At 41.6% G+C, this 10,997-nt stretch overlaps 1 protein-coding gene across 1 annotated transcript; it reads left to right on the top strand.

Moving 5' to 3' along the window:
• Positions 1–1,807: 1,807 nt before the first annotated feature.
• On the top strand, positions 1,808–3,291 carry cldn5a (claudin 5a). Its single transcript, XM_080049047.1, has one exon. It carries the CDS (start codon positions 1,966–1,968, stop codon positions 2,611–2,613), a length of 648 nt encoding a protein of 215 aa, XP_079905173.1. The 5' UTR covers positions 1,808–1,965; the 3' UTR covers positions 2,614–3,291.
• The last annotated feature ends 7,706 nt before the right edge of the window (positions 3,292–10,997 follow it).

Below are 10,997 nucleotides of genomic sequence, written 5' to 3'. Positions count from 1 at the left end.
ACCGTAGGGACGGTGTCCCTACAATCAACATTCCGTGGTGGATCCAACATGGCTGCGTGAGTGTTACAGTTTCTTTACAATTTTGGCCATGTGAAGGATACATCTCATTACAAACTCCCTTGCTCCATAGTGGAACATGTTTAATATAGCCCAGGCTTGTCGAACTGGGTCTACATAATTATATATAGGCTAACATGTCCAAAAAATGCTGTTTTAGATAGCCTAGAAATGTGGTTTCTTAAAGTCCCTGTAAACTCAAATGCACTAAATCTGTGTACCTTGCCTATAGGCTATTTCTCAATCCAAATAATATTTGATCTATAATTCAAAGATATTGACATTTAAGTTTGATCAAGTTTACTGAAATTCAGTTTAGATTAGGCGGGCTATGGTTCTGATTACAAAATTAGTATTTCGAACAAATCAGGGCCGTTCACGGCTGTTGCCCTGGTTACCGTTACCGTTTGATACGACCACGCCCACACTGTCCTGTCAAAGGGTCATAGATATAGAACACAAAAGTTCTATAGGCTAAATATCTATGGGCCATAGCTGGGTCAGACAGTAAAAAAGCTGTGTTTGTTTTATAATATTTATGAACATTAATTTTTTAATCAGATTTTTGTAAAAGCTTATTGAGACATCCCAATTTGATATCATATATTGATTTTTACTATTTTAGACCGGGTTTCCAGACACTTTAAGGATAGGCCTTTTTCAGAATCACACACACTTTTTTTTTAAATGTATATTTCCACATTTTCTACAATGTAGGTGTTGACATATTATATGTCTACATTTCCATATTATGACAATGTTATTCTACTAGGCCTACATTTAGCACACTGTTAGGCTATAGCTTGCCTACTTCACAGATGATTAATATGTTTTATAGGCCTACAAAACACAGAATATGATGAACTTCTAAAAGTGTTAGAGTAGGCTATAGACAGCCTACAGCTTACAGTTACCCATCAGCAAATAACCCATTTATTATTTGATGAATCCTTGAATAGATAGGCCTATAGTCATACCGAGTATTCCTGTTGTAAATTTGAACATTTAAATAGTTTGGAAAAAAAAGTCATTACATTAAATACATTATTCTTAACTGTGGCTGTGGGTGTTGCATTAATTCCCATCCCCACCAAATAAACAAGTAAAACATAGAAGGAACAATAACAAAAACACAAGAATATGTTAGAAATACATAACAGATAATAAACAAAAACAAAAAGCACAAAATCCTTGACAAAAAGCTTCGTAACAATGATAATATAATAAGGCTAATTAAATCAGGAATACGCCTTACATTAAATAAATACTTTTTTTGTATAGCCTAGTTCAAAGGACATAGGCTATTTATTGTGTGACGGTAAAGAGCATTTCTTTTCTTTTTTGAAGACAGCCAATTTAGAGCCTCACACATTTCACAATGGGTGTGAAATGATAATTGTAGGCTTTGTACCACACACAATTGGAATTATCTCACATGTCTAAAACATAAAAAATCAAAAACAAGTGAATCATCCAACCACTACATTTCAGATGCTTAAAACGACCCCGTGCACCCTCTACCCCTCTGCCCCTCTCCCCTCTATTCATTGTAAATAACTGTTCAAACGCACAATGCGCTCTGGACCGCTTTATTCAGCCTCACAACTTCCCTGCGTTTTCATTGGTCCCCTGAGGATGCGGACACATCTGATTGGAAGAAAGTTTATCCTCGAGTCTAAACACCCCCACAACGCAGATATTGGTGGTTCGGTGCTGCTGTGATTCCAGTTGTTTTCACATCCAGCCACTAACAAAGAGAGAGCTGCTGTCTCTTACATCTCACAGTAAATGTGGCGAGTGATGCGCAACTAACGATTGACGCACCTTTACATCGCGGCTAGCAAGAAGTAAAATAAGGGGAGAGTTTGTGAAGCTTCAGACAGATTTGTTTGAAAGTAAAGTGCGAAAATGGTGTCGGCCGGACTGGAGATCATGGGACTATCGATGTGCGTAATTGGCTCACTCCTGGTGATGGTTTCGTGCGGGCTGCCCATGTGGAAGGTGACGGCTTTCATCGAAGCCAACATCGTGGTGGCTCAGACGATCTGGGACGGCTTGTGGATGACGTGTGTGGTGCAGAGCACGGGCATGATGCAGTGCAAGATGCACGACTCCGTGCTCGCCCTCACCCACGACCTGCAGGCGGCCAGAGCGCTCACCATCATCTCCTCGGTGATGGGCGTCCTGGGGCTCATGGTTGTCATTGCCGGGGCGCAGTGCACCAGCTGCATCCGCGCTGAGTACGTCAAAGCCCGGGTGGTGAACGCCGGAGGGGTGATCTACATCATCAGTGGTCTGTTCGTGCTGGTGCCTCTCTGCTGGATGGCCAACAACATCATATCGGACTTCTACAATCCACAGGTGCCCGCGTCCACGAAGAGGGAGATCGGCGCCGCGCTGTACATCGGCTGGGCAGCGACTGCGCTGCTGCTGATCGGGGGGTCGCTGCTGTGCTGCTCCTGTCCATCCAGTAGCAACTCAGGATACTCTGTAAAATACGCACCGACCAAGAGAGCCACGCCGAACGGGGAATACGACAAAAGGAATTATGTGTAGCCTAGTTTTGCTGCAGGCGACGGTGCGTAAAAGTGACTTGCAGCTGTTTTTGACGGACGTTAGGCTATCTATTGAACTTGCTGTTTTTTGTTATTTTTTTCATTTTAAGAAATCTGATCTGAAAATCAATGGAAACACCTCTGCTGTTTTCACACTGCGTTCAGACCACGAATTCACGAATCCTTTTTTGCAGGAGATTGAAAAAAAAGACTACAACTACCAGAGGTTGCTCACGGCAACGAGTATCTTTGTTAGGTACATGCTTTTTTGTATGTCTTCTTATTAGAATTAGAAGTTGTTTACCGTCGTAACTACAAAGTGTTTCTTTTTTAGAGGAACTCTTATCATCGAATATATACTCTGTTCTGTTACCTTGATGTGCATTGTCAGCACAAACCTGAACAGTAACAGAGAATGACTGAAATCCAGCACATTCAAATACCCATTTCCTTTAGTGCAACTACGCAGACATGTTGAGCACTCCAACGTCCAATAGCAATAAAGCACGGAGAAGAAAAGCGTAGACATATAAAAGCCCTTATAAATCCCGGACAGTTGTTTGTGTTTTTCAGAATTGAATGGCGGTGATTTTGAAGTTTGCGGTCTAATTTTGGACCTCCGGGATCTACAGGTTCACAACACTACAAAGTTACAGACCGTTATTCGGCTGCACGGAGCACCTGCAACGTTTTTTTTTTTTTGCATCACAGTCACTGCAGGAACTCTTTTTTTTTTCTTTTCAAAAACTTAATATAGGAATAAACGTTGTTTTCTGTTGGTTTGTTGACGTTTGATGTAATGATTTCATTATTCGTGTATTTGAAGATGCAATGTTGTTTCATTTTATTAAGATTAAACCGAATATATTGTCTGAAATATTTAGTAAAGTGTGTTCTTAAACAATACGAATGACAACCCGAGCTGTGATGATGGTGTGTGTGCCCTGGCTGTGCGTAATGCATGCCGTTCCCACCGTGGATCCATAAACCCCCATGGCGGGAGAAAGTATTTTTGGTTGGCCATAGAAATCCAGATGACAATACCCATTCAGCTAGAGTGGGGCTCTGCTGTTCAACTCACAATACCCCACAACCCCCACCACTACCCCTTTCAGACCACCCCCACCTCTCCTCGTCCGCAGTCAATGAAAGGCGTTCAAATTAGAGAAGTTGCTGGAATCGTCTTCCCGCAAGTCACCCCATTCATTCGTCGTCACTTTCCCACATTGTAGCGTTTCATTACAAAAGATTACATTACTTTTTGAAGCAGTTAATTTATCCGCAACTACATCATGGATTCCATATTCATCCAAACATTGAAATAAAGGTATTAAAAGAGAAATTATTATTTAGCTTGTAACAACAATAGAAAACAGAATTTTCTTTTGTACGCCTATAAGTCACAGTCCTCTGGTTTTAAGGCGGTGACTGGATTACAACAAGCTTATTTTGCTGGTCACTTAAGAATCTTAGCTGATCATATGGCCATGCTGAAATATTTTTCAAGAGAAAGCTCTAATAAATTGTGAACCAATACTTTTAAGTCACTTCCCACTCGTATATCTTACATTTGAACACAATATTGCTATACGTTGTAAAAAACTATATTAATGCCAAGTCTCGTTAGGCTATTATGATAGGTTAGACTAAACAATTCCAATTCTGGGTCCCTTTACGATCATTTTCAGGAGCTTTCAACCACAAAACTAGGTCTTCATCAGTGGATGAAGTTTGCTCAGTTGTCATTGAGATGGCTATGTAAAGCTTTGTCTTTGATTTCATCCACAGCACTTTTAGGACTACACCAGCTCTTTCTTGACATTGGAAACAGTAGTTTGAGCTTGTTACTCCACAAACTGATTGAAGACCATGGTATTTTGAATAAATGTAAATCTGGCAAGAGTTGGGATTACTTTACCAAATTATTTACTTACTTTTAATAACATATTTCATATTCCCAAGGTTGAGAATGATCTTTCATGTAGAACTGAAATGATAAGTTGATAAGTTGATCACTCTGCAAACAATTTTTGATATCATTTATTTGAAGAAATTTTTATGAAGAAAAAACTCATTATAGCTTCTGAAATGTGAATATTCACTGGTTTATATGTTATTTTTTTATATTAATCACGCTATCTTTGGGATTTGACTGTTGGTCAAACAAAACAAGCTATTTAAATATGCTTACTTGGAAGTTACAAACAATATTGTTTAAATTTTACAACATCTAACATGAACAAACAAATAATCAATTGATCAATACATTGTTACTTGTATACGTAGTTTCTTGCATTATAGCTTAAATTATATTTTCACACCATCTGTTGGGTTTCAGACAAAATGTTTTTAAAACTTGTTGAAATGCTGTGAAAACTGGGATATGTAGTCATGACAGTACAGCCCAGTGTTCACATTACAGTAGGCGTTCCCGCTTTTGGGGTGTGTATGGGTTTTTCTAAACAAAGACACTCCCTGGATGGTCCAGTCTGCCTCAGTGAGATGTTTTTGTGGGATTGTTAATTCCACTCCTCTGGTCCCCACACAGAGGGTGACGAAGCGCAGGGTGCATGTTGGGGTGTGTGTGAGCAAGGGGTTAAGTGAGAGTTTGTGTGTGTGTGTGTGGAGAATTGGGGAGGGGGGAGCACCTTTAATAAGGCCCTCATTCCAACGAGGAGAGGAGAGAGCGAGGAGAGAGGCCAGCAGGGCCAGCGACGTCACTCAATGGGCACTCACTATGGTAACCAGCCAGAACCTGCAGTTGCCAGGTTACGAGAGCATATAATGTTGTGGTATGGATGAGCCTAATAAAAGGGCCCGGCCGGCAGACATTCCAGCCAGCATGGACACAATCGTGCACAGCCTATGCCCAGCAGTCTGGAAGATGAAGAGGGATTTTACTTAAAGCCTGTAATGGCAGCTACAAAAAGAGCTGTGACAGCAGACACGCGTTTGTCTCATTTTAAGAGAAAACGGTAACATGAGCTCTGGTGAAACATGAATAACATCAATCAAATATGAAATACATGTGAGGGATGTTGCTAATATCACAAACAAGTCTCCTAATAGATGACATAACACACAGAGAACCATTTTGACCTCTAAACTTGACCTCCCTCTGCGCGGCGGAGCGAGGGGGGCGTGCGGTTAAGGTCATGTCAGAAGTGGGTCAGGTTGCGGACTGATTCCAGATCTGCACTGCCACATCGAGTGCCGAGCTTGTTAGTTGTTCCTCATGACTTGAACTTTGAACTCTGAATTTGGCCTCGGCTCAGCCGAGTTAAAAAGTCATTTACCTCGACTGGCCAGGCATGATCTCACCGAAGCAGAATCCCCCTCACGTTTGACAAGGGTCACAACCCTTTAAACCCACAAGCTCCTCACAGCAGCAAATTACTGCTCAGCTATTGGACAGTTTGCCAATTTATAATGATGGAGACTCTTCAAAGCAACTGTCAATGTAGCAGTGCACATGAGTCACATACATTTTACAGACTTATTTAATTTTTTTAGGGACCGACTCAGAGTTACACCAGAGCCAACAGTCGGTGCATACAGTACTGACGTCCCAGCTGGATTGAGCTTACTTACAGACAGTAAAAACCAAGAGTCAGCAGGTGGTTAAACATCGAGGACAAATGTGCCTTTGTGTGCAAAGTTAAAGACCCCACGAGCCATTTGTTTGAGAAACAAAAGCAAAGCCGAGTAAGAGGTGTACGAGATGCAGATTAGGAGGAAAACAAAACAAAAAAATGGACCATGCTCTTTTCTCCTGCAAGTCACCTCATTTTAACAGCTCAGTGACTCACAAGTTTTTTTTCTAGCAGCTCAGTAGCACGGCCAGGCTTCCTGTGCAGCGGACAGCGGAACAGGAAACAGGAAGGAACATGGAGGGTGTGGGAAGGGAGGAGGGCTGGAGGGGCACACACACACACACACACACACACACACACACACACAGGTAGAAGGGAAATCAAATGCCTGCACACAATCATTTGCAAAAAAACGCACATAGGATTCCTAAGACGTCCTGATAGTATATCAGGACGCACTTTTTAAATTGATACATAGGCACAGTGTAAAACTTGTGCAAATAGTCACATACACACAGACGCAGAGGTAAATTGGACAAGACAGATTGACAACCCTCTGCCGTGATGAAGAGGAGGCCCTGGCAGCTTGAGGAATGTCTGGGGCGGGATCAGGAGACATTACTGATTTGGCATGGTAAGCAAAATGTATGTGATGTCAGTCTCTATTTTAAGAAGAAAAAAAAACTCCTCCAGTGTTGAGGACTGCACAGCTCAACACACCAATGTTTAAACACCACTTTTTGCAATTAGTTTAAGCCCAGGTGGGGTTGCTTTTAAAACTGCAGCCTCTCCTGATGATTTTGGACTCCCATATTAAAATAGCATATGGCAATCAGTGGTTAAGTAAACAAACAGACTGTCTAAGACACAAGCACAAACACAGGATCAGGATTTCGAGGTGTACTAAGTGTATTGTTTCCACGCTAATTGCGTTTTACAGGGAAGGTCCCCCGTTAATCTCAGGGACTGTTGGAGCCACTTGAAATGTGCACAAGTCACTTAGAACAAAACAAACACATTTTAAAGTTTCTCTCTCTCTTTGAGCTATTTTCTTTGTCTTTGTGCATGGGGCCGCAGTGTATTGTAAAGAATGAAAAGTTGTAGTGCATGTCGTCCAGCATGACTGAGCCACCTACCACTGAGAATAAAAGAAAAGACACCCTTGTTGCACTTGACTGCTGTGTGACACTGCTGTGTTTAAGCCTGGCCTCCTTCGGTTCACCTCCCCCAGCAACCCAGTGTCTGTGTGGAGAGTGGACCCACATTTAATGTGAATGCAATGCTAGCTGGGGGTTTATACACACTGTGGCTAAAAAGTAAGTTGTGGGAAACATATTGAGATTCTCCATCTCAAAGACAGAAGCAAGAGTCCATTGTGTCTGCTTATCCAAAGCACAACGCTCCAGTTTAACGCTGGATTACTGGACAAAGGCCTCAGGAGTGGAAATTGGTTTTATGAGAATATGGAGCATTAGCGCATTATATTATCTGCCCTGCTTTCCATCTCATCATGAAAAAAATAGCTATTAAAGCTTTTACTCATTCTGTGTTTACATGATGCATATTCCTTAATTAAATGTTCACAAAGCAAACATGGTTTTATTTGCCATGTCCCAGCAGCATGAGGAGACTATGAACCAGGACAGAGGGGGATGGGTTGTTTTTGGGGCCCCCCTAGCACGATTATCTGGCAGTACAATGAGTGATACTTGCACAGAATTTTCCTCTAGTGACTCTAGTGATAATAAAAATAAGTTGGATTTCCAGCAGGTCGAGAAGTAAAAAGTTGGCCTGGCTCCGTCCCCTGCAAATAGACTCAGCCTATTCCGTCTAAGCAAAGCAAAACTAATACAAAAGTGGTATGAATATTCTGAATACATACAACATCAATAATATCCAGTAAACATATTGAATGCTTTGTTATGTATGGAAATAAATGAAACTTACCCAACTTCTCCCCGACTACCCGACTCACAGCATGTCTGGATTAAGCTAAAGAATCCGTATCAAATTCATGCAAATGTTTTTCCAGGCCCTACTAATCTCTTTTGCCCGAAAGTATGTTAAAACAATGGAAGAGAGGAGACCGATTCAGGGAATAACACCCCGACTGTGAGAGGGCTAAAGGGGTCAAAGGTCACAGGGGTTTGGGATCATTAAGGGCATCTGTGGGCTGACACGCTGACACGAAGCTGCCGGTCACAGCAGGGAAGAAAATACAGGTTTGAAGTGAAGATGTTTGTATTGTTTTTGATGGTTTATGTGGTTTCACATGTGCTGAGTGTGCTTGTGTGTGTGTGTGAGTGAGAGAGAGCATCCTCTCACAGCATGATGGAGACGGTCTGAAGCAGTCAGCTGTGGGTCTTTGTCTCTGGCTGTCCAGTAAATATAATCCCATCAGGAATCTGAGATGCACCGGGCCGATAAACATATATTATATTTATGCTGGATATGTTTTTAGCTGATATGTTTGATGCAAAAACTATGTTGTCATTACTTGGTTGTCCACAGAGAAAACTGAAAATGTCACACTTGGTACATATGATTTCTAACCAGAAAAAAACAAAGAGGACACATATTATTATTTCAAGTTTCCCAAAACATCTTTGGGGATCCTTGAGGGATCCTCATCAAAAATAAATAGAAGCTGGTAAGATTTATGTAAATAATAATGAAACGTGTTTTAATTTAAAACATCAATATGAGCATCTGTATAAAAAATCCAGGCTCAGTCACGCTACACTCTGTAACTTATTGTATCAGCTGTCCAATATCCACTATAAATGATATTGGGTAAGAGATTTAAGAATTTACGAAGGTTCACAACAAAACTAATTGTGAAAGGTAAGTCAACGTAAAATTTGAAAAGACAAGAATTATTTTTTATCATTTAGTCCCTAAAATTCTGCATCATATAAGCCACAATATACTATATCTGTCCGCCATCAGTACATTATTACTTCTGCACATATCTCCTACATCTCCCCTCGGCTGCTAACCCTTGAGGAGTAAAAGGCAACGCAACTGTTTTCAGTGAGGCCTTCAAAAACGCTGTTGTGCACATCTACACATCGGCTGGACCACGCTGCCTTTGGGGGGTATGTTTCCCTCAGTGTGTGTGTGTGTGTGTGTGTGTGTGTGTGTTGGGTCTGTTGGATGCCACATTCCTCAGATGCAGAGCGGCGGAAAGGGCAGTGGCCCCACTTCACCAGAGGTGCAAAAGGGGGGATGGATAGCAAAGTGATTGATGGCTGATGGGAGAAGGCCAAACGGTGGACAGAGCAGGTGGATCTGCCACTGTCTCTACTCACTGAGCAGGTACTTTTCTAAACAAACATAGCTCAACACGGAGACAATTCATTTGAAACACAAGGTTCACAAAGCTGAATAAACAATAACACCACAAGCTCCACCTGTTGCAAGCTTCTGACCATATAATAAGATCTTAATCAACATCATCAACTCTCAAGGACTTAGATCTTCTGAGCAATTTAAAGTAAGACAGGGTGATTTTTTAAAGAAGACTGACAGCACTTACAAATGAAAAGTTGAATTCAAAAGCAATGAAACACATCCTTACCCAATACAGCCTTAATTTGTCTGGTCTAGCTTATGATGGTTACTGATAGGAAACTTTAAAGTGTTTTAACATGTGCATGGCATGCCTTGTATCCATGTATTTGGAGTATCACCATTATGTTTTGTGCATGTAAACAGCTTATCTTGGTTTCCAAACAGTCTGTTTTGCTACAGAACATAGCAGAGGGACATCAAGTCACACCTGTAGGCAGACATCATGTTAACAGGATGTGAATAACCAAGTTTCTCATGTTCCATGTAAATGCTATATTCCAAAAATTATCATAGACACATTACCCCTTCCTTTCCATATTGGTTTAAAAACTAAGAAACGCTCCAAATCATCTAGCATACCTAGGATCTTACGGTGAAATTGGTTCCTCAATTGCTGTTTTTCAAGGTCAAGAACTTTGACCTCTGAATTATTAGCCAACAGGAAGGCCTTGAGAGTACTCGGATTAACTACGAATTTGAACTAAAATTCCATGACAACTGGGCATCTCCTTCTGCTGACGAAGATCATGTTATATAATTAAAAGCTCCAGAACAGCTAATAAAATGGACCTAGTGGAACTAAAACCCGTTCCGAAACTCAACAATAACACAATAAAAAAACAGAAAACAGAAGACGCCGTTGAAGAAAAATATATCAGCGTTCCATGACAATTACGTCTCTAAAAATAAACACTGTCCGCCCCTTTTAATGATATAAACGTGCCCTCCAACGCTCTCTCTATTTCTGCTAACTGCTTCCTTGGAGGGCATCATCATTTACCCTGGATAACATCACTCTGCTGCCACTGTAAACATCATTACGGATGTAAACTGGAAACGGTGTGACACACACACACACCCACTCAGTTTAGTGAAGATGATGCTCACAACCTCCAATAGGATCATATACATGAAGGTCCCTTCACGTCCCCCGCAGCGCCATGCACCTTATAGGCACGTTTCACTCCCACTGCTCATAGTCAGTCCAGACTTTCCTGTACAAAGTGACCAAACACCCTTCCTTCTGAGGGTCACAATCCCATCCTGATCCAGGAGCGATAAGGATCTTAATCACACCGCAGAGACCAGCTCGGGCCCCACATTTCCATTCCCTCTGTGTCCCAGCAGCAAATCACCACCAGGACGCCTGGCCTACATTCCCTCCAATGTAGGTCCAAGGTCACGTTGTGCTGTGCTGTGCTCTCACCCCACATGAACG

This window comes from Ammodytes marinus (assembly GCF_949987685.1).
Source record: "Ammodytes marinus genome assembly, chromosome: 2".
Classification (NCBI taxonomy): Eukaryota; Metazoa; Chordata; class Actinopteri; order Uranoscopiformes; family Ammodytidae; genus Ammodytes; species Ammodytes marinus.
This window is presented reverse-complemented; position numbering and strand designations above follow the sequence as displayed.

Coding starts and splice junctions, on each gene's coding strand:
- cldn5a (XM_080049047.1), top strand. CDS start 1,966: ATGGTGTCGGCCGGACTGGAGATCATGGGACTATCGATGTGCGTAATT.